This window comes from Diceros bicornis, chromosome 36 (assembly GCF_020826845.1).
Source record: "Diceros bicornis minor isolate mBicDic1 chromosome 36, mDicBic1.mat.cur, whole genome shotgun sequence".
Lineage (NCBI taxonomy): Eukaryota > Metazoa > Chordata > Mammalia > Perissodactyla > Rhinocerotidae > Diceros > Diceros bicornis.
The window spans coordinates 29,220,767-29,245,427 of record NC_080775.1 but is presented as its reverse complement, the minus strand read 5'-3'; the positions used below and the strand labels follow the sequence as shown (position 1 = coordinate 29,245,427).

Below are 24,661 nucleotides of genomic sequence, written 5' to 3'. Positions count from 1 at the left end.
AAAGATGGACATTATTTACTGATAAAGGGGACAATCCATCAATAAGACATGGCATTTACTAATATATATGCACCTAACATAGGAGCACCAAAGTATATAAAGCAATTATTAAGAGATCTAAAGGGAGAAATTGACAGCAAGACAGTAACAGTAGAGAACTTTAATACCCCACTTACATCAATGGATAGATCATCTAGACAGAAATCAACAAGAAAACTTGGGCCTTAAATGAAACATTAGACCAGATAGATTTAATAGATATATATAGAACATTCTATCCAAAAGCAGCAGAATACATACTCTTCTCAAGTGCATATGGAAGATTCTCAAAGATAGACCATATGTTGGGAAGCAAAATAAGTCTCAATACATATAAGAAGATTGAAATCATATGAAGCATCTTCTCTGAACACAATGGTATGAAACTAGAAATCAACTACAAGAAGAAAGCTGAAAAAGTAATGAATATGTGGAGACTAAACAACATGCTACTAAACAACTATTGGATCAGTGAAGAAATCAAAAGAGAAATAAAAAAATACATGGAGACAAATGAAAATGAAAACACAACATACCAAAGTCTATGAAATGCAGCAAAAGCAATACTAAGAGGGAAGTTTATAGCAATACAGCCCTACCTCAAGAAACAAGAAAAATCTCAAATAAAAAATCTAACATTACACCTAAAGGAACTAGAAAAAGAAGAACAAATGAAGCCCAAAGTCAGTGGAAGGAAGGAAACAATAAAAATCAGAGAGCAGAAATAAAGGAAAGAGAGACTAAAAATACAATAGGAAAGATCAGTGAAACTAAGAGCTGATTGAAAAGATAAACAAAATTGACAAACCTTTAGCTAGACTCAATAAGAAAGAGAAGGCTCAAATAAAATCAGAAACAAAAGAGGAGAAATTATAACAGATACCACAGAAATACAAAGGATTATAAGAGAATACTGTGAAAAGCTATATGCCAACAAATTGGATAACCTAGAATGGATAAATGGAATGGATAATTCTTAGAATCATACAACCTCCCAAAACTGAATCAGGAAGAAATCAAGAACCTGAATAGACTGATCACTAGTAAGGAGATTGAAACAAAATCAAAAACCTCCCAAAAAATCGAAGTCCAGGACCAGACAGACTTGCCTGGTCTACCAAACATTCAAACATTTAATACCTATCCTTCAGAAACTCTTCCAAAAAGTTGAAGAGGAGGAGATGCTTCTTAACTCCTTTTATGAGGCCAGCATTACCCTGATACCAAAATCAGACAAGTACAGCACAAAAAAAGAAAATTACAGGCCAATATTGCTGAAGAACATAGATGCAGAAATCCGCAACAAAATATTAGCAAATTGAATATAACAGTACATTAAAAGGATTATACACCACGATCGAGTGGGATTTATTTCAGGGATGCAGGGATGGTTCAACATCCACAAATCAATCAACATGATACACCACATTAAAAAATGAATAAAAATTGCATGATCATCTCAATAGATGCAGAGAAAGCATTTGACAAGATTCAGCATCCATTTATGATAAAATGTGTATAGAAGGAAGGTACCTCAACATAATGAGGCCATATATGACAAACCCACAGCTAACCTCATACTCAGTGATGAAAAGCTGAAAGCTATCCCTCGAAGAACAGGAACAAGACAAGGATGCCCACTCTCGCCACTCTTATTCAACATAGTATTAGAAGTCCTAGCCAGAGCAATTAGGCAAGAAAAAGAAATAAAAGGTATCCAAATTGGAAAGGAAGAAGTAAAACTGTCACTATTTGCGGATGACGTGATTTTATATATAGAAAACTCTACTAAAGAATCCACCAAACAACTATTAGAAATAATAAACAAGTACAGTAAAGTTGCAGGGTACAAAATCCACATACAAAAATTAGTTATGTTTCTGCACACTAACAAGAAACTAGCAGAAAGAGAAATCAAAAATACAATCTCATTTACAACTGCAACAAAAAGAGTAAAATATCTAGGAATAAATTTAACCAAGGAGGTGAAAGACCTGTACACTGAAAGGTATAAGACGTTGAAAGAAATCGAAGACACAAAGAAATGGAAAGATAGTCCACGCTCATGGATTGGAAGAATAAACATAGTTAAAATGTCCATATTACCTAAAGCAGTCTGCAGATTCAATGCAATCCCTATCAAAATCCCAATGCTATTTTTCATGGAAATAGAAGAATCCTAAAATTTATGTGAAACGACAAAAGACCCTGAATAGCCAAAGCCATTCTGAGAAAAAAGAACAAAGCTGGAGGTATCACATTCCCTGATTTCAAAGTGTACTGCAAAGCTATAGTAATCGAAACAGGATGATACTGACAAAAAAACAGACACACAGATCGGTGGAACACAATTGAGAGCCCAGAAATAAACCCACACATTTATGGACAGCTAATTTTCAACGAAGAAGCCAAGAACATACAATGGAGAAAGGAAAATCTTTTCAATAAATGGTGTTGGGAAAACTGGACAGGCACATGCAAAAGAACAAAAGTAGACCACTATCTTAAACCATACATAAAAACTAACCCAAAGTGGATTAAAGACTTGAATGTAAGACCTAAAACCATAAAAGTCTTAGAAGAAAACATAGGCAGTACACTCTTTGACATCCGTCTTAGCAATATCTTTTTGGATATGTCTCCTCCGGCAAGGGAAACAAAAGAAAAAATAAACAAATGGGACTACATCAAACTAAAAAGCTTCTGCATAGAAAAAGAAACCATCAACAAAACAAAAAGACAACCTAACAATTGTGAGAAGATATTTGCAAATCATGTATCTGATAAGGGGTTCATATCTAAAATATATAAAACTCATACAACTCAATAACAAAAAAAAAAAAAACCCATTAAAAAAATGAGAAGAGAATCTGAATAGACATTTTTCCAGAGAAGACATACAGATGGCCAAGAGGCACATGAAAACATGTTCACCATCACTAAGTATTAGGGAAATGCAAATCAAAACCACAATGAGATATCACCTTGTGCCCAACAAAATGGCTGTTATTGAAAATGCAAGAAATAGGTGTAGGAAAAAATGTGGAGAAAAGGGAACCCTAATAGACTGCTGGTGAGAATGTAGATTGGTGCAGCCACTATGGAAAATAATATGGGGATTCCTCAAAAAATTAAAAATAGAACTACCATATGATCCAGCTATTCCACTTCTGGGTATTTATCCAAAGTACACCAAAAAAGTAATTGAAAAAGATATATGCACCCCTATGTTCATTGCAGCATTATTCACAATAGCCAAGACTTGTAAACAACCCAACTGCCCATTGACAGATGGATAAAGAAGATGTGGTATATATATACAATGGAATACTACTCAGCCATAAAAAAAGATGAAATCTTGCCATTTGTGACAACATGGATGGACCTTGAAGCTATTATGCTAAGTGAAATAAGTCAAACAGAGAAAGACAAATACAATATGATTTCACTCATATGTGGAAGATAAACAGGCACACAGATAAGGAGAACAGATTGGTGGTTACCAGAGGGGAAGGGAGTGGGAGTAGGGCAAAAGGGGTAAAGGGGCACATATGTATGGTGACGGATAGCAACTAAACTTTTGGTGGGGAACACAATGCAGTGTATACAGAAGTCAAAATAAATGATGTACACCTGAAATTTATATAGCAGTATAAACCAGTTACTTCAATAAAAAAATAATAAAAATTAAAAAATAAAGAAAAACTTGTTTGATCAAGTAAAAAAAAAGAAATTAATAAGTGACTATCATGCAAAAGTATTCTTCATTGATGTAAAGGATTTACATGATTTCTTTAAACATTGAACTCTGCTAGTACATGTAAAACATTCCTCAGTTTAAAATAAGATTTTAAATTTCTGTGGAAATTTTCTGTAACACAATTAATATAGAAAATATCTCTTAATTATTGAAGACTCTAAAGAACATTTGTTTATGTCAGTTATATCTATTGGTATTTACCATATTCGAGATTATAAAGTGAAAAAATATATATTTGTGAATTCATTTTAAAATAGCAATAGTAAGCTCATTAAAGCTTAACATAAATAACATATTTTATGTAATTGGCTATATTTTCCAAAACAAAAAATTAGTGTAAAGACTGACATTGACTTATGTTTTTTGCAAATATCTTTCAAGTCTGGCTTCATGAAAACAGTTGGAGTCTCATATCTGGTCCTGCATTCAGTATGTTGTTATATGTTGTTTATGTTGAAGTATTTGAGGAAAATCCAGCTTTACAGTGGCTGGGAAGGGAGGGAATATATTAATAGCCTTTTCAGACAATTGTGGATATTTTTCTTTGATACTACACCAAAACGTGTCAGATAACTATAACTGACTTTAAACGAGTCAGGTAAGTTCTTAAAGTTTAGTTGTAATGTGAAATTTGAAATCATGCCAGTGTACTTTTTGTATCCTATTACATTTTGATCTGTCTCACACTCAAATGAGTCTTTTACCCATCCATGTCAAGTCAGGCATTGGACATTTAGAAAACGTTAGTTCACTGAGCTCTGCAGATCTTCTATTTACGTCATTTTATACACTATTTTTAAAATCATATTTGTTAATGTAACCACCAGTCTCACCTGAAAAACCATTAAGCCTTGGAAAAGCTTCAAGCTCCTGGTGATGGATTCAAGTTTTCCAAAGTTCTAATGGCAGTTTGAAAGAATGACTTTTATCATTGGCCACGGTTCCTGTCAGATGTTTTTTCTTGCAATGACAGGCTCTGTTCGTTCACTTTTGAGAAAATGTCTGCCAGGTACCCAAGTCTGAATATGTTCTTTCAGCATATGTTTGTCAGATGTTCTTTCAAATAAAAATGGGATTCCATGAAAAAAGCAGCTAGTTCAGCTCTGCAACTCAAACAGCCGCACAAGTGCTTTCCTCAGGGCAGCTGTCACACTCAGGGTGCGGCAGAAGTGCTCGACCAGTATGAGCCATTTCATCACACAGAATCTTCAAGAGGCATGGAAGCATCAAGGTTGAATAAAATTAAAACTTTGTACTGCTGTTTTGTTGTTCTACTGAGAGAGTGTGGTGGTGAAGAATACAACTGCTGTCACTGCCTCCATTCAGGCTAAGGTGCCAGAGCACTTGTACCCAGGGTCTCTTTTGCCCCATCAGTGCAACATGTGTAAAGGTCAACACAGTGTAAAAGGTGAATGACATCTTAATACTCATATAAACATAGTGTGTTGGGACCCTTCCCAGAGTTTGCAGACCATGCTTTGAGAAGTGATCTAGTGTAATCCTCTCTTGCTAAAGGGAGGAAGCAAAGGCCAAAAGGATCATCTTGCTCAGGCTCATTCCAGTGGTAAATGGAAGAACCAAAGCCCTGCTCTCTTTCTTGTATGTAATGCGGTTTGTCTTGTTTTCCCTGAGGAACTGCCTTCCCCACCACCCAAAAAAGGAAAATTCCTCAGATCCAAAAAGTATGCCACAGCACTGATCTTTTATCAAGTTTACTAAAGGGCAGGACTTGCCACATGAGGAATTTAGAAATTCTTTCAGCATTTGTAGCCTTCCTCATTCAGTCCTAGTGTTCTCCAGTGACCTCAGTTTTAGAAGCAGTATGGGATTCAAATATATCTAGGAAATTTATATTATATCTAAAATTATAAAAGACCTCAGTAATGATTTTTTTCCTTCACTTTTGTTCATCATAGAAAAACTACTTTGTCAGTACTTATAAGTGTTATTAAATTTATTGTGTAATTGTTGCTTTAAAAAAGTTACATTTGGCATAAAGCCTGATTTGTTCACCAGAAGCTCTGCCAAAGGCCACTCATGTAAGCAGCCTGGCTTGCAAGCACCAGGGTATTAGGAAGGGACTCACTCTGTGTAAATTTCATGAATTACCTCTCCAGCAACCATGCTACAGATTCCTGTTTAAAAAAAAAAGGAAGCTCTCTCTCCCTGACAGTTACACTCTCTGATTGGAAAAGATTAGTCAAAAAGATGTTCATTTTCTCAACATAGAGATGGATTATGTGGTACTCACCTGCCATTGGAGGAGACTGACATATAAATAGAATAACTGCAAAGCATCTTAGAGAGTTCAGTGTGTTGGAATGGAAGGAGAACAGCCTTGGTGCCAGACAGACCTGGGTTCAGATCCAACTTTCACTTACCAGCTTTGTGACCTTGCAAGAAATAATTCAGTTTCCACGTCTGTGGACTAGAGATGTTAATATCAGGCGCTGGTGGAGGATTCAGTGAGATAATAGGTTAAGCACCAAATCTGACTCCTGACGGAGGGACATTTTACTACTTCATAATGGAATTTAAGAGTTGAGGGGGTTGAGGAAAGAATAGGAGTTGATGAGCAGAAACAGGGACTACCTACAATAAATTTTCTCATGAAGAAAAGAAAGGAGGTAGGGCAATAACTTGAAAAGGACATCGAGCCCAAGGACTCTTTATTGTTGATGTTTTTTTGTGTGTTTGGGGGCAGCAAAAGCAAGGGAGAAAACAAAGCAATCCAGTTGAAAGTTGATAGTTCACTCATTTAGTAAACATATTGTACAACTGCATGTACCAGACACTGATCTAGGGGCTGGGGTCCTGGCAGTGGACAAAACAAGCCCCTGCTTTCTTGGAGCTTACATTCTAGTGGGAAGAGACAAGGAGGGCCTCCCTAATCGCTGGGGAGCTTGCCTATGGTACAGAATCCCTGAGGCAGTAGTGTGGGGTCCAGAACAGGGTTGAGAATACTTCATTGCCTTACTCTGAGATGCATATTTTTTCACATTTTAATGTTTCAGGACTTGAGGTGGATGAGTTGTATATTTAGAGTGATAGTGCTTCCCCCTCCTTTCCCCCTACCCCAGAAAAAGTAAAATTATTTGTGTTGTATAATTAGAGAAGAGAGTTTAAAAGTAGAAAGAAGGAATGGTGAATGAGTTCCCACTTGATGACCTCTCTTTTCTCCGCGAAGTCTTAGTCACTTCAGGCTGCTATAACAAAGCACCATAGACAGTGGCTTACAAACAACAGAAATTTGTTTCTCAAGTTTGGGAGGCTGAAAGCTCAAGATTAGGGTGCCAGCATGATCAGGTTCTGCTGAGAGCCCTCTTCTGGGTTGCAGACTGCCATCTCTCATTGTATCCTCATATGGCAGAAAGAGGGTGAGAGACTTCTCTGGAGTCCCTTTTATAAGGACACTCATCTCATTCATGAGGCTCCACCATCGTGACCTAATCACCTAACAAAGGCCCCACCTCCTAATACCATTACACTGGGGGTTAGGCTTTTAACATATGAATGTTGAGGGGACACAAATATTCAGTCCATTGCAAAGTCAGTGCCAAAAGTCATTGACAAGAGAGAGAGAGCCATGGGTTAAGGTGAGGGTAGGGTAGAGAGAGAGTACCTCAAGAGCAGTAGGAGAAACCTGGGCTAGCTCCAGTGAGGAAGTGAGGGGAGTCTGTTAGGGACAAGAAACAGATTGTGGAATAGGTCTGCAGTCGGAGACCGGAAACCTTAAATGTGTAGTGTCATCCAGTGTTCACAGTGGTGGGATTTCTCCTGCACTAGGCAGCAGGCCGTGGGAGTGGGAAGCACAGGGTGGAGCCCAGTCGAGGTAAGTGCTGTAGGAAGACAGCAGTGGTGTGAGCCCACAATATGCTTGGGTGTCCATGGATGATCAGCCGTGAAGCCAGCTCTGAAACCAGGAGTATCTCCTTAAGTGCACACGTGCAAAAATGCATGGCCTTGAGGAAAAGAGATGGAACGAAGGCAGATGGACTGCCTGATCACTCCATCTCTTCAGCGAAAATGGGGAGTTAATCTTACATACTCCTAACGTGTAGATGAGAGTAAATGCTTCCTTCAACCAGGTTTTGAAGTTGTCATCCAAAGTACGATAAAAGTATTAATGGAGGAGAAGCCAGGCAGAATTCAAAAGAAAAGGAATCCAGAGTGGTCCACAGCTTTCAAACTCTGATGACTTCACTCTTTGTGGTAGTCAGGTCAGCATCCATTACACTGGCTGTCCCTCAGATTCTGTGTGTGCCAGTTAACTCACATACAGCCGAATCTGGTCAGCCTCGCGAAGGTAACTACCGCAAATCTGATTACCTCAGTCCCAGTCAGTGCCTGGCGCTTCATTTTCTTTTTGTTTATTTTCTTCCAAGTGTCAGTATTGTAGGTGGTCTCTCTATGTTAGGGTAAGGTGTGCCTTGATTAAAGAGATAAGTAACAGTCAAGATTTACCAAGCAGGAGTTTCAGAGAATAATTATTGACATAACAAAGGAATATGTGGTCCTGTGCATTTGTACTTACAAATCATGAACTATTTGACATAAAAGCTGAGGTACAGAAAAACTTGCAGCAAAAAATGTTATAAATCACTGTGAGTTGAAGATAAATCAGAAGTGAAGATAAAGCATCTGTAAAACTATACTATAAAGCAGTGGAACAATTATTTCATTTTTTAAATTGTACTTTACACACTCAAAAATGCCTGTTCTATATAAATAAAGTAAATCTACTTTTGAAATTATAGTATAAAAATAAGAATATCTTTGTGATTCTAGTCCCTTGCTCCTAACTATGCTGTTTTGAAACGTTGTGGTCTTTACCACTTGAGTTTCATAATCATGCTGTTTTGACCAAAGGCAAGAACCTTCCAACCTTGTGTGTGTGTCCTAGTTTAATTGTTCCAACTGACTGCACATTCTGATGCTGAAACCTTATCTGTTTATGCCACTAAGGAAAAGGTTTTCTTCACCAACTGTCATCTTGTTAGTCATCCCAGATACTTAACTGTTCTGATATTGAAATATAAGATTAAAAAAGGAGGAGCCCGTTTTTAATTTGTTGGTAGAAGATTTCTTGCTCTGAGACATTTGTGCAGCTTACTACAGCTCTCTTGCAGGAGATGTTTCCGTGCTCACCAGTCCTGAGAAGCAGCTGAAACAGAAAATGTCAGACTCTCCTGGAAAGACAGTGTGCACAGGTATTTGTTATGGGCAATAGGACGTCAAATGAAGTGATTCACTGCTTTTACCCTGATGAAGTTCAGTTAACAAGCTCTTCTAAATTTCAACTATGTGACTCACCTGAATATTAACAATTCTAGTAACGTTAACTACAAAATGAATAATGGGAGGATAAAGTTAATAAAGCATTTCAGAACTTTCCATTTGTCTTGCTTTGTGCCCCCTGTAGATCATTAGCTCTTAGTTAAATTTTTGTGCTACTCAGTCATTCTTAGATTTGGGTAAAGATACAAAATTGACTGTTTTATAATAATGAATAAAATCTTGTGCATGTTACAGTTTTTTCTTTACAAAAGGATAACTTCATCTTTCTAAATGTATTAGCAATAAAAATATTTCATGTCGTTTTCAACTGTTTTTCATTGGAAGCACTTGAAATTAAATAGAATTCCTCCCAGAAATAAGGACTGATAAAAGGAGGATTAATTAAAATGAAGGGGAAATTCATTGAAATAAGATTATTAAAATGTATTTTAAATGATAAAGATTTTTAAATTTTATTTTCATTTGCGACATTATATGGCTCAAAAAGAATAGTTAGTTACTTGGATTTAACAAACCACATTGTGTTGTTTTCTTTCTTTTATTGCCATTAATATTTTAGGTAATTGGCTTTTAAATTCTTCCATAAAGAATGCTTGTTCCCTCTCACTTTATATTTACATATCTAATTTGTTCAGTTTTATGGGCTATAGTTTCTCTTTCAGTGCCAAACTTTTCTTTCTATACTCAAGCTATCTTGAACTATTTTACTGATTTTCTCCACAAAATACTGAAATCTAGAAGAAAGTGCTTTCAAAATTTGGGTTGTCCTGCCCCTACCCTCTGTGAGAGTTCACACATTTTCCCTCCTGAATTGAGAAATCACATGGCCATTGCTCTCACCGTCCTCCGGAGAGATAACTGGCGTCCCTAGTCCCACTCCAGGCCCCATTCCTACAGGGCCACTGAGACCTGGGCTTACCCCTACCCCCTGAACAGTCTACTAGGGGATGTGCTTTCTTCCCTGCTAGGTTTGAGAACAACAATTAGCATCAATACTCAATATAAACAAAAGCAGGGAAAAGTGTCCCCATAAAATACAGCTCTTTAAAATGCATGTTAACTCCTATACACTAGAATTGTTCATCTGATTAGCACTTTGTCAACTGAGATGGAAAAATTGGGGCAGGGGAATAAGAGAGCCTGATAGGATGGATCAGCTATAGGAAAGGTTGAACTGCCAAAGTGGATGGCAGGAGAGAGGCACGAAAGGAAAATGCTTTACAGCTTTATCGGGACCCTTATTCACAAGTAATAGCCACTTCTTCCCTCTTACATTCATTTACCTCTCAAAAAAGAAACACCAGTTTAAGGATTCAGTACTATCCATATGATTAGCATTCAAGATTTTGGTGGGTTTTTTCCTCACCAAATGTCAAGAACCTCATACTTTTGCCAAATGAAAGTGGAAAACTAATGTCTGCTGAGCATCTAACTTGTGGTAGGCACCACCCTGGCACCTTCATGGGTACATTTTTCATTGAATCCTGACAGTGACCTTTGTAGCCAGATACTGTTATGCCCATTTCATGAATGAGAACATTTAGGCTCAAAGAGTGTCTTTCCCAAGCCACAAGACAGAACCAGGAGTTGAAACCACCTCTGTCTGAACCCCAAAACCCATGCTCTTTCCACTAGAGACTATGATAGTGGCCATAACCATGCGGAATAGCTTACAGTCAGCATGTAGAGGTGGGAAGAGCCGTTGGAGTCAAATGGATCAAGGTTTGAGTTCCTGCTCTGTTACTTACCAGCTTCAAAATCTTTATCTGTAAAATGTACATAACAGTAATTCCTAACTCAGGTTATTGTGGGGATTAGATGAGATAATGTATGTAAAATATTTTGCATAGTACCTGATATAAAATATTCCTTATCCTTGGAATAATGTTTAAGAAACATTATTGATAGGTGCTAGGAAATAAAGAAGCTCTGGTGCTCAGAAAGCAAGAATTCCCTTTCTTGCTAAACTGGGAGATGAATTCACCCTTTGGCAAGACAGCTGTCACAGGCCTATGCTGTATGGAAGGTGCCTGGATATCACTGGTGTTGTTATAGGAGGGCAGGGGAGGGAGTTAGCTAAGAGCGTAGTTCAGCAGAGCAGGACAAGTGTGCCAAGGAGAATGGACAAAACTAGACTCAGGATACACGATATCCAATTGGGAATGTGTTTATTTCCTTTGCATAGTGTCCGATTTCCTGAAATTTGGGTCCTAGATATAATAATGACTTAAGGAGGTCTTAGTGTTACATATATGGGGAATAGAAATGATATTTGGCTTACTGAGTCCTTAGAAACAAAAGCACACTTGTATCTATTGCCAGCACATTTTACAGTGCAGCCTGTACACTCAATGCTCAATAAATTCCTGTTGATTCTGCTGCTGCAGAGCCTGGACGGTGCCCTGGGGAGAGGGTAGGCAGTGGCTAAATGTGTTTATAGGTTTTTCAACAAAATTAAGTTGAGCTCCCTTGTGTTATGAGGCATTTCTTTTATCTCAGACTTCTCCAGGGTTTTACTATATTTGTTTTAACCAGAGACCATCTTGGGAAACAGTTTGAACCCAAACTGGAATTTATTATTTGAAAGCCAAGTGGGAGAGAGAACAAGGATGCCAACAAATAAAATTGAAACTAGGGTTTTTCAGTTTAATAAAATTAAAACCTAAATAACAGCTAAAAATTTTGGCTCTTTTGTGGCTAAGACTTGGCAGCACTTTTGTTCTGAGCCTGGATCCAGGGAGCCTGTTTCAAGAGCAGGGACAGTCTCTCTCTTTCCCTACCTGCTCTCTACTCCATGCTTAGCAGTAGGCCTGTGGGTCCCAGCAGATGGAATAATGCAACTGTGCCCAAGCCAACAAAGGGACGAGCAGAAACAGCTTTGTTCAGAAGCAACGAAGTAGGCCTTGGTTCTACCCTTGGGAATCAGGAAGTGAGTTGTTTGCATCCATCTAGAGAATTGCCTGCCTCATGTACTTGTCTCTTGATATTGTCTGTGCTGGCTGTGTTGTGAAACAGTTTGATCAAGTTGGCTTAGGTGCAGGCACTTAGTACTATTTAGCCCTCAGAGTCGTCCCTCTGCTGCCTCTAACGTGCAACTGATATCCATCAGGTCAAATTTTTTGCTGGTGATTGAGAAGATAGCACATTGCACTTTCTCTAAACAAATATCTGGCAACCTTATTGGATTTGTCAGAATCCTATGGATAGTAAGTGGCAAATTCAACTTTGAAAATCTGCGTTCACCTTCAAATGACTATTAATTTTTCATGAATTCTCTCTAATAAGCGGGCTTTCAGAAAGAAAGTATCATTTAATGGTAATCGAAGTTTTGGGATATGACAAGCCATTTCTGTTTCAGGTTTTCTTTTTTTCTCCTTAAAATTCAGAGATAATGTCATATTTTGGAGTTCATTAGGGCAACTTTGTATTATAATTTTCCCCCTTTTGAGGGGAGAATGAAAGAGAGAAAGGTTATTTCTTCAAATTGGAATGGGACAGATCTGGGTTGGTGGACTTGGGCACATTACTTCACTTCCTCAAGCCTCATTTTTCTTAATCTGTGAAAGGGGAACAATAATATTTATTTGCAGAGTTTGCGTGAGAGTTCAACTAAAAGACCTGGCACAGATTCTAGACCGTAATAAGTACTCCATACCTCCTAGTTTCCCTTTAATCCACAGTTAGATCAATTTCTCACCAACTGTAAATGTCACTTTTCAAAATAGTTATTTTTAATATGCTTAACATATTAAAAACAGCCCACATTTAAAATCCTAAGTATTCACGTTGTATAATTGTGCAAAATTAATTTTACTGAGTGAGGCTTTTATGTTTTCAGTTAATAAAAGTCCATGTTTAGTGCCTGAAGAGTCCTGTGAGTCCCTTTAACTGTGTTATGGGTAATTTCGCAGGATTTCCACAAATTATGTATGTCAGTGGAAATTTCTACTTACTATTTAGTGCACAGTTCTATTAGATCTGTAATTTAGTAGGTGACAGGTGAGGGCTTTTAGATCACACCATCTGTGAAAGGCCGTGTAAATGTGTAGTGGGGTCAACCGCTGTCGTAGCTACACTGCCAAGAACGACTTCCTACAATCATACCATCTTAGTGTTTTCAAAACTTAATGGCATTTTCAGCTTCTCTAAGGCTCCTATTGTTCAAACTACTTTAAAAAGAAAAAAACCTGTAGTTATTCTGGCATAAGTGAACTTTATTGCAAATTGCCTTGTTTTATCCTTAAAGAGCCACGTGTTTGGAGGAGTAATTCTCAGGACTCCAGTTGTCCTTGGGAAGCAATGAGCTCTAATGCTTCTCGGTGCTTCATTTTGGGGGTAGTTACTCACTACCTGTCAGATTATTAGAGTACTTCCCTTATCATTAGCAATTCTTGTCATTAAGTAGGCAAAGAAAACGTGAGACCTTCTCTGTGTATAATCGAGACACAGTCATTTATGCATAGACACACACTTACCCATCACAGATATCTCAAAAGAAACTTCTTTTAAAAGCAGATTCAAAAAGGAAACTTTCATTTTCCTTTTATTCATTCAACAAATATTTATAAGCACCTCCTGTGTGCCAGGCACAGAGAGTATTCAGTGGAAAGTGAGCACTTTGCCCATCCTGACTTTTTAGTGCCCCCCAGTGTGCCTACCCCAAAGACCACCACTAATACTAGTTTCTTTTGTTTCCTTTAAGAGATATTCTGTACATATACAGGAATATATTTGTGTGTCTATCTCACTATTTTTTTTAAATCCAAGTGATAGCATGCTATAAATGTCGCATCTTGGAGAGTGTTCCATATCGGTCTAACTCATTCTTCTTATCTACTGCTGCATAATATTACGTGATGGTTAGATGATTATTTTATTAGTACCCTGTTGCTGGACATTTAAATAATTCCTATTGGTATTTTTTTCTTCTATTTTTGTGGCCTTGCCTTCTTTCTCTTGCCTTGCATTTCTTCTAACACATCAGCATCATTCCCTATCACTTCATCTTGTTAAAAATAAACCCAAAGTGGCCAATTATTTTAACTGCAAAATGAGTTTATTTGGGGAAAATCAAAGAATTGCAGTTTGGGACCTGCATGCTATAGCAAAAGCCATAGGCAAGTCCCGCAATCGAAGGAGAGGAACGTTATTTCATAGGGAAAAGGGAGGAAATTGGGAGGGGTTGTTTTGAATGAAAGTCCATTGGAGAAAAGCAAGAGTTCAGGGTGGTGATGGTTTCTCATTGGCTGAGTTGCTGGGGTAGTCATTTCTGTTTGGGATGTAATGCACATTTCTTCCTGTTGGGGTCCGTAATTGATGATGCACATTTCTTCCTGTTGACGACTTCTTTTTGTTGGGGTCTGTAATTGACTATCTTTCCTGTAATGGACCTCGAATGGTACTGCATTAGAGCTCCCCTTTCTGGCCTCCCAACTCCATTTAAATGAGGTTTCCTTTTATTAATTTTCATAATCCTTAATCATTGTGGGAAATGGGACTCAATACCACCTTCACAGAGGCCATGACCCTTGTATGTACTTCCCAGTAGATCCAAGCAAGCCTGAGTAAGTTACATTTACCCTCCAAGGCCTTTTCACCCTGCAGATTTCTTGTGATTAGCTTGTGATTATTGATCATGAAGCCAACTGATAAACTTTTCTACCCCAGTATCCACTTCTTTAAATTGCAGGAAACTTGAGAACCGGAGTCTGTTTGGCAGGCTCCACACCTGTCATCTAGGCCTCTGTCGTTTCCCCAGGCTGCTCACTGATCAGTGTTCTCCCTTGCTGGGACAGCTAGTTACCCAAAGAGATTCCTTTGCTCCTGGACCACAGTCGGCCTCCTTTTCCTTTGAACGTCATTGCTCTTCCTGTGTGATTTTATTTCCACTATAATGTAGAAACTTTTGAAGATCAATTGAAGCACGTTACCTTTAAATGCATCATAATTAGCCCACTCCCTTTTGGAGTGGCTCTATAAAGTATATCTAATTTCATTTCTGGAAACCTTAACTGCTTCTGATACTTGGTCATAAAAAAATAGGAAGCCCCTTCCCAACTGAAGTCTTTGGAGACTGTGAGGTGACCTTGACCACTGGTTGTCGCTTCAGCTGCTCTTCTTCATGTTGACGTGACCATTCGCTGCCTCAGAGGTTCAGTTTTTCCATTTCTAGTTGTTCCTCTTCTCTTCACTCTAATCCCCCTCTTTCTTCCTCTCTGTAAGTCTGTTTTCTTTAAAGTAATTTCTTCTTCAGAGCTTGCTTGCCTCGTGGACTATTTTAGTTTGTACCTCAGCAGCATGATTTACTGTTCTCTCTCATTATTTCCTCAGATGCTCAGTCGGTTGGCCTCACCTATCCCCTTTATCTTGAAGGGTTTTATCATATGCCAACCCATTGCCTTATTCTGGCAGTGGGCAAAATAAATTGCAAAAAAAAAATAATAATGTTCCAGAGATATATCTACTATTTCTTTTTAATTTTCAAAATTTTGAAATGTTCAAGTTTGCTTTTAAATTGTTGGGTTCTTCTTTTCATTTTTTAGAAAATTTTCTAAGCTCTATCTGTAAAGTCTTTATTTCAGCCATTGATCACTTTATTACCACTTACAAATTCAGCAAATAATTATTAAATTCCTACCACATGCCCAACACTGTTCTAGGCTCTGACGAAACAGAGAAACTCCCTACCCTCAAGGAATTCACTCCAGTGAGGGAAGACGGCAAACCACAGTATAATCTGTAGATGGAGCAAGTGTGCTAGAGAAAATTAAAACAGGAAAGAGGGGTAGGGAGTTCAGAATGGCAGTACAGTTTTAAATAAGGCAGTCAGAGAAGAGCTCATTGAGAAGAGGCCATTTGAGCAAAACGTGAAGAAAACGCTTCAACAAGTACTGGGGATTCATCTAGAGCAGGAGTGTCGGGCAGGGAGAGCAGCAAGTGCAGACTCTGAGGAGTGGATGTGTGGCGCAGTTAAGGAACAGCAGAGAGGCCGCCACGGCTGGAGGGGAGCCGGTGGGGGCTGGATGCGTGAGGCCTTTTAGGCTGTTGCAGGGACTTTGGCTTTGGCTCTGAGATGAAGAGCCGTTGGACAGGTCTGAGCAGACGAGTGAGGTGATATGTCTTGTGCTGTGATGTGTTATTGTCACATATTATTTCAAGAGGATATATGACTGATTAAGGACAAAATAGCCTTTCTTCCAGCTCTTCTTGCTATAAATATTTTGTCTCAATCAATTAGGAGTGTGAACTAGATATAAATGACCCAATGTTTTCTCTTCTCTTCCTTCCTCACACCCAATCTATTGCGTAGATGCCAAGACCATTACTGTTGTTAATGTAATTATTTAATAAGCCGTGTTTCTAGGTAACCGAAAGCTACCCATAATTTTAAGCTTTCTGCAAACTCTCTCAATCCTGATTTAATATATTTATTCACAACTTACTTCAGTATTGTTCCAAAAACATGAGAAGATGAGGCTTAAAATGAAAGACATTTAAATTTAAAGACTGTGAAAAATAGAACTAACAATTAAATTGTGTAGGAAGAAGCAAATGTAGCAGATCCATTTAGGTGACTATTGCGAGGTGATTGACCAATCAGTTTACCCTTGAACTTCATGGTAGCAAAGCTGAAAAGGAACATAGATTACATAATTATCCTTATCTGATTTTCCCAGACCAGAGCACTAGTCTTTTTTCTTCTTCCTCTAATGCAAGCTGCCATGTGAAATATGTCTTTAACATACTTTTTCTTCACCAGACAATGATTACTTTCTAAAATAAGTTGGTCACTATACATTTCAACCTTATTCCTACTATGCTACTTATTTGTATATTTGCAGAGTATCATTTCTGCTGAAAGAATCAACTTTCTGCTAAAATTGTTAGTTCACTAATTGTAGACATGAAAATCAAGGTTGATTTAAAAAAATTTTTTAGTTGTTAGTTTCACCAGCTTGTCTGCTACCTGAGGTAGAAATTGTGTCTGTTCATCTTTGTATCCTTGATATCCATCCCCTAAACAAATAGTTCTTCAGTCCCCTACCTACAACTCCAAAATTTAAAAAGCTCTGAAAACAGAAAATTTTATCACAAGTTGGGTACCAAAACTCATTCAGAGGCAAAATCTAAACTGAAGTAAGACGGTTTAAAAGTCTTCATTTGTCCCACTTGTTGTGGATACCCATATACTTTGCTACAGAAGTAGTAATAGGTTTAGTAATGGGTGCTCTGCAGAGTCTGCTGGGTGTTATGTAACATTTGGTGTATGCAGCTTATTATCACTTTTCTAAAACTTGAAAGTGTAAATTCTAAAACACGTCTGGCCTCAGGGTTTCAGAAAAGGGATTGTGGGCCTGCAATAGCCAATCCCTAGAATAGTGCAGGTACCTAGTAAACAGGAGTGGAAGTGAAGTTTGACTAATATGAGGTACTTAGAAATGGGAAGCTTTTCTTCAGCCAGGCCTTATGACCTGGAGGCCTCAGGGAATAAAATAGATGATTCAGTCCTTAGAAGCAGTGCACTGAAATGTGTCCTTAATTGTTCTCTTAGAGTCGTTGTAACTGCTCTGCGTTCAGCCTAATGAATCTGGGGAGTAAGAAGTGTTATTCTCTCAGTTTAAATTGTGCCTGTTAATGTCTTAGAAGCGGCTTTTTGTGTGATTCATGTATTTTTTTATTTGTTGTCTCTGTATCTTTACTTATCACTTTGTATCTTTTTGTTTTTCTTCAACATTTTTTTATGGTGTCACCTCAGCTTTTTTAATACTGGTGACTTAATTGCAAAAGTGCACATAAACAGTTTGAAAGGTGGGAGGAGAAATTCACAAGTCACATGGGAAAAGCACCCAGCTAGCATTCAGTCTGGAATTCATGCACTGTGCAAAACTCACTGCACTGCCAGTGGGTCAGATGGTATAACCTGAAATGGAGTGAAAAAGGAGTTTGATACAAGAAACATTTGTTCCACACTGAAGATACAGTGGAAAATATCAAGAGCAATTAAATATAGGCTTCACTCTCTCAAAGCTTAAGTTTAATAGGGAAAACAAGACATGTACACAAAATAAATAAAATACACAGCAGAACATACCAGAGGGGGTGACCAGAGGAGAGACTTTGCAGCACAGGAGATCAGGAAAGAAGTAGGGTGGCCCTGGCCTGTCAAGATGAACCGGAATTAGGTAAATGGAGAGGATGAACTTGCGGAATACAAGGAGAAGGACAGAGTCCCAGCTCTCAAGAAGCTCTGTGTGTAGTCGTAGAGATACATAAATAGATAAATTATTATGAAAAATAGTAAATGTTATGTAATAATCTCTCTCTAGGAAGGTGGATGGGAGTTGACCTTCAGGCTGGGTCTTGACGAGCAGGGGCGTTTGCCCAGAAGAGTAGGAGTGGGTCCAGGAATGCCTTCTAGGCAGAGTAAATGATAAGATGCTTATCTGCACTCTCAACAACAGGACAGTTACACTATAGTGACTTTTTATATTATGTTGTCATTGCAGGTGAATCAAACATCCCTTCCGGAACAATTCAGAGTGGGAAAGGTTTGCAGAATAAGAGTCAGTTTAGGACCATCGCACCAAAAATTGTGCCCAAAGTTGTAACATCCAGAGTGCTGTCATGCCATTCGCCGTCACTCTCTGATCAGGTGAATCCAGGACCTTCCATCAGCTCTAAGCCCCTGGGGATGCCCACCCAGAATTATGCTCTAATGCAGGTTTCTGGCCAGGAGGGGACGTTTTCTCTTGTTGCTTTGCCGCATGTTGCATCAGCTCAGCCAATCCAGAAACCCAGACTGCCCCTTCCTGAAAACCTTAAACTGCCTATTCCTCGATACCAACCCCCAAGAAATAACAAAGGATCAAGAAAAAATCCCATTCTGAGCTCCTCTGAGAGTGGCTGTAACAAACCTCCTGCCCAAACCCAAGCGCCCCCTTCCCCACCTGACCGTCCTGAACCCCCGCACGAGCACAGTCAGTCCAAGCCAGTGCCAGCACTAGACCACGCCCCAGCCATCGTCAGCACGGCTGCGCTGACCAACGGAGGTGGCCACGGGGACTCTCAACTTCCAGGGACCAACGACCATGGAGATCCGAACCCTCCTGCTACCCCAACATTGTCCACACGAGAGGAGCCCTCAGCCAAGCAGGGCCTCACGAAGGTTTCGGGGAAAGCAAATTTTGCCAACAAGAAAACATCCAGTAAACCTTCTGCTGTTGCCAGTGAAAAACTGAAAGAACAAGTTGATCTTGCAAAAGCCATGACCAATTTATCACCAGCCATTTTTGGCAATGCAGTTCAGTTGATCTCTTCAGTCCCCAAAGGGAAACTGCCAATCTTACCCTACTCAAGAATGAAGACAACGGAGGTTTACAAAAGTGAATCAGATGTGAGCATCGCAGATTTTTCTTTCCCTGGGCTCAGGGCAGACTGTGATAAGACAGCTTCCATTGCAGAAGGCTTGAATGCAGCCCCCAAAATGGCCAACAAGATAGTTGTTCCACAGGTGTTGAAGCAGAGTCCTTGTGAAAGTGCCTTTTTTCTGGCCACCAAACTCGATCTCAACCACAGAACAAAACTCAACAGTGGGGTAGCAAAGAGAAGAGGAAGAAAACGAAAGGTACCAGATGAAATTTTGGCACTTCAGGGAAAAAGGAGGAAGGGTATCATTAATAAGTGTAAAGATGGTAAAGAAAGAGTAAAAAACGATCCCCAAGAATCCAGAGATCAAAAACCTGGGACTATGAAAAAATACCGTAGCATTATGCCTAAACCTGTCATTGTCATGCCTGCTCTGGCTCCCCTGGCTTCTCCTGCAGCTACGTTGGAATCCCAAACGCTCAGCAGAACAGGACAGGACGTTTTGTTAAATAATTCACTCACTCCTAAATATCTCGGCTGTAAGCAGGATGACAGCCCTTCCCCTAAGGCCGGCTCTGTGTTCCGCAGTGGATTCTCTGGCATTAAGAAGCCTTGGCACAGGTGCCACGTCTGTAACCACCACTTCCAGTTCAAACAGCACCTTCGAGACCACATGAATACACACACCAACAGACGGCCTTACAGTTGTCGGATTTGTCGCAAGGCGTACGTACGTTCTGGCAGCCTGAGCACACATATGAAACTCCATCACAGTGAGAACCGGCTGAAGAAACTCGTGTGCTGTGAATTTTGTGCAAAAGTGTTTGGTCACGTCAGAGTCTATTTTGGCCATCTAAAAGAAGTGCATAGAGTTGTCATCAGCACCGAGCCCTCCTCCAGTGAACCGCAGCCAGGGGACGTGCCAAAGAACAGAGATGTGAATGTGCGAGGGCTGGAGGGCTCAGTGGAGAGGTGAGTGCTAATGGAATGGCAGCCTGGCAAAGAAGTCTGTTTAGATTTGGGGAAAAGAGTAAGATTTCATATTCAAAAAGATGAGTTTGTAAAAACATCCCTCAGATTAAGATTTCATAAGCTAGCTCCCTCTTCCCACTAGTTCTGTGAAGAATGATCTCATTTCTCTGGTTTCTGATCAGTCATAATTTTTAATTACTCTAACCCCTGCAAGCCAGGGCACAAATGCCAGTGTGAGGTATGCTGGGGACAATTGGGTGACAGATTATTTTTGCGTCTGAAATATGAAATTGTAAATATTGTATATAGTTTCCAGTACTCTTTACAAGTAATTTTCCCCAAAATCATGTCCACAGAATTTCTGTCTAATCAGCATCATTTGCCCCAGAACATGGTGTGACCCATGGTGGGGACTCAGCGTGGGTCTGCTGCGTTGACCATGCCCTAAGGTGCCCAGACCTGACCCTCTGCATTTGCCTTCTTTTTCCCATAAGGCCAGATTCACTTTTTCCTGTGTCATTCCCTTATGCAGGCACTGCTACCTAGCACATAAAGAAACAAGCGAAGTACTCGGAAAGCCTGGCGGGCAGGTCCTAGAGCAATAAGTAACCCAGGGAAATGCCCTCACTCTGTCCTTTCCACCAGGTGACAGAGGGAGTTTCACTGAAATGGACTCTCATCAGCATCATGAAAATTAAACATTTTCCAACACTTTGCATTCTCTGTCCCTTGTCGTTCTTAATTGTCCTAATTGTTCTAAATACTTTCTATTCAATTTTGGCTCACTCTGTCATGTTCATTATAAATAAGGGGTGCCTGTCCTATTTCTTCCTGGCTTTTCTGGAGTTTCTCTGTTTTTCTAAAGAAATCTCACTTCCTAATTGTTTTCCTGTAGTGCATTTTGATTTTTAGGTAAAATGTCTAGACTGCGTCCGGTGCTCAAGGTTAGGGAGGGCAGCAGTGGATGGTGTGGGGCAGTTACCTTCAACCCAACCCAGTGTGTTCCTGCAGTGCTTCACTCGCACCCCGACTCGCATGGTGATTACACCTGTTCCTGTGGCAACCAAAGAATAGTTAGCTTCTCTGGGGAGATGCATAAAGGGAAACACTCTTTTACTAAATGGACCATGCTAGCTTGAGAAATGTGTGGCCCTAAGCAGGAGTGCAAGTTGGTGTTCCCCGTGGCCTTTGCGTCCCATGCCCTCTCTGTTGACCCCATCCTCTGAACTTCCCATCACTGGGTGTGTTTTAGATCCCTGAAGCCTAAGAGCTGAAAGGAAAAGTTCCAATTGTGTTTTCTACGATATCTTATGTAGGCTCTTTTCCCCTTTTTCAGGGAAAACAAGTCAAACCTGGAAGAAGACCTCCTTCTAAACCAGGCAGACGAAGTCAAGTTACAAATCAAATGTGGCCGCTGTCAGATCACTGCTCAGTCTTTTGCTGAAATCAAGTTTCATTTGCTTTATGTTCACGGAGAGGAAATTCAGGGCAGGCTACAAGAGGAGGTCTCACTAGGAAGTAAAGGAGCCCAGGAAGAACTGGTTAAGCATGCTGCCCCTCACTGGAGACAGCGTCCTGCCAGAAGAGAACTGGCCGCGCACTGTCCCTCTGACGAGCAATTACAGGCACTGCCTAAACTGAAAAAGCAGCTCGACCTTCATCACCAGAGTGACGTGGAAATACTCAGGAAAAATGAAGGCGGCCAGCCGGGACCGAGGGAGCCGAGGGAAGAGGCCCAGGGCCCTGAGTGTCCCGGCCCCCACCCCGTTCTCCTTCGGTCCCAGTCGGGCCTTCACTGCATCCTTTGTGCACAGACTCTGGGAAGGAAAGAGGAACTCCTCCTCCACTGGGAACAACAGCACAATTGTGAGGACCCTCCCAAACTCTGGACGATTTTAAATGCACTTTCTAACCAGGGAGTGAGGGAACTTTCCACTGAAACTGGAAAATGAAACATTGGGGCAAGAGGGAGGTTAAAGAGTTTTGAGATCACCTTTCTCTCGAAGCTTTGTGATTTATGGTGGTGCTTAATTATAAAATTCAAACAAGTCAAGATCAGCACTAATGAGCAGAAGTGATGTTTGTACATAGTTTTATTTTCTTATGAAATATATCTATGCTCTTGATATTTTTCTAACCATATGCAGTTTATTTTAAAATTCTGTGTACTGTTAATGTCTTAGACTTTATTTCAGAATAAATATGTAAAAAGATCAAAATTTGGGAGATTGAAATATAAAGGATTCTAGGCTGTTCCTCAAATAGTTTTCAGTAAAAACGTGTGTTTGAGTGTGTGTGTGTCCTTTTTGTTCAAATGTTTTCTGTTTAAGTAGATCGACAAATGTGATAAATTTCCAGGTGACAAAACCATTTCAGTCTCAACCATAGTATATTGATATTTATCAAATTCTCTGCTTTATTTGAATATGCTTTAGAGCAGTATATGTAATAAGGTTCTATTCCACCATAATTTAAAATCTATGTTTTCAGGACTTAACGTTTTTTAAAATTTTATTTTCATAAATGCACATTGCCTTGAAGACTAGATGTTAGTAAGTCTTATAGCTGTAGTGTTTCATATCACAGTAATCAAAAATTCTTTAGTACTTCAGCTAATAAAAATATCTACTTCTTTGGTAAAAAGTTATTTTCAAATAGTCTTTTGGGCCAGAAAATTTACAACCTGGAAAGTGCACTAGATAGTTCAGTCCAGATGTCTAGGTGTCTCAACTACTTTCCCTCCCTCCCAAGGAACTTCAGTGGGTTGTTGATAGCTGATCAATTTTAGATGCAACTGTGCCTTTCAAGCCCAGGTTCTCTTTGAAAGTCAAAAGTAAATGATTGCCTCTCAAATTCCTGGGAAATTACCTCGAAGCAGAAAAGTTGCTATTTGACGTTTCTGGCCATCCTGGCTGCAAAATCGTTTTCTTAGAACAGGGGAGTTACACAGTCATCCTACTAAAGTTTCAGCCTTTGGATGAAAGCACTGTGTATGTGGCCAGCTCTGTTTGCCTGAAGCTAGGACCAGGTCTCATCATAACATTTTACTGTGCTAAACGAAGTTAACCTAAACAGAGGAAGAACTAAATTGTAATTGATAAGCTAGTGGGTCTTAAGTCATCTTTTTTAGTGTCTAGTTTTAGAAGCAAGTGTTCATAGGCACGATCTGGCTCAAATAGTACAAAAAGGGAAGACTGAATCCTTGGCTTTTTACAAATTGTTTTATAAATTTGAGAATAAGAGGGTAAGGATAGAAATTTCTGAAAGACTTTGCCGTGGTTTATCAACTGATCACATTTTATCCTGTTTCAAAGAGACAACATCAGACCTCCACTGTTTGGTATTTTTAGAATTGGGTTAGTAATAAAACAGCTTTACCATTCAGTGCAGTACCCAGTTTGGGGAAGATTGGTCTTGAGGACATTAAAAAATGACACCAAGAATACTACTTTAATTCAAACTATAAAATAATTCATAGACCACTCAGTCCTCAGATGCTAAGCAGTATTTCTGAAATAGTGGCCAGGTGGGAAAGGGGAGAGGAGTGGTCTGGGGAATGTATGGAAACAACGGCGTTGAGATAGAATGCTTCCACTCAGCACGTAAAGGAAAATGTGAAGTCCCCAAGGCCGTGGAGACACCTGCCTGAGGCCAGTGTTTAACCACATCTTGCAGTGAGGACATAGTCTCTGGAAAGTAGAGCGTGAGGAATGGGACAGAGAGCAAAGGTAGGGAGAAGATGTGATTGGCTCATGACTAAGTGCCCTGGCTGGATCTCCTTCTCATCAGGCTCATCAGGGCACTGATCTATGGGGGCGGGGGATGGGCACTCATCTTTAAGAAAACTTTTTAAGAGAGAAGAAAACTTGCAGTGCAGAGAGACCTCACGGGATGCCTGTGTGTATGTGTTGTGGGGAATCAAATATTTGTTACAGTTCTCAGCTTCTAGAAACACTCCCATGCCTCACAACTGAACAGCCCCAATGTCACCTAAGATAAGGAGTTCCTGGCTCTTAATAGTAGCACTTCTTCAGTGAGAATGGTCAGAAGAGGGACTCTAATTGGGGAGGGAGGAAGAAAAGAGGGAGTATAAGGCTCAAGTAACCTTGAAAATAGCTCAAATTGATAAGCCAGTGGGTCTTAGTTGATAAGCCTCCTTTGGGTGTAGACATGTTGGAACAGTCCCAACCTACATACTTAACCCAAAAAAGGCAGGTGTAGAAGTGG

At 39.6% G+C, this 24,661-nt stretch overlaps 1 protein-coding gene across 6 annotated transcripts in view; it reads left to right on the top strand.

Annotated features, from left to right (window-relative positions):
- Nucleotides 1-23,983, top strand: part of ZNF438 (zinc finger protein 438) — a 187,563-nt gene extending 163,580 nt beyond the window's left edge. For 5 of the 6 annotated variants that reach the window (XM_058532720.1, XM_058532718.1, XM_058532719.1 and 2 more), the window contains 3 exons: nucleotides 8,929-9,009; nucleotides 18,604-20,434; nucleotides 21,771-23,982. In XM_058532720.1, coding sequence (XP_058388703.1) covers nucleotides 8,929-9,009; nucleotides 18,604-20,434; nucleotides 21,771-22,386 — 2,528 coding nt within the window. In that variant the 3' untranslated portion in view covers nucleotides 22,387-23,982. Of the gene's footprint in view, nucleotides 1-8,917; nucleotides 9,010-18,603; nucleotides 20,435-21,770 lie in introns of all 6 variants that reach the window. The other variant, XM_058532723.1, reaches the window with a different exon arrangement.
- Nucleotides 23,984-24,661: the final 678 nt, after the last annotated feature.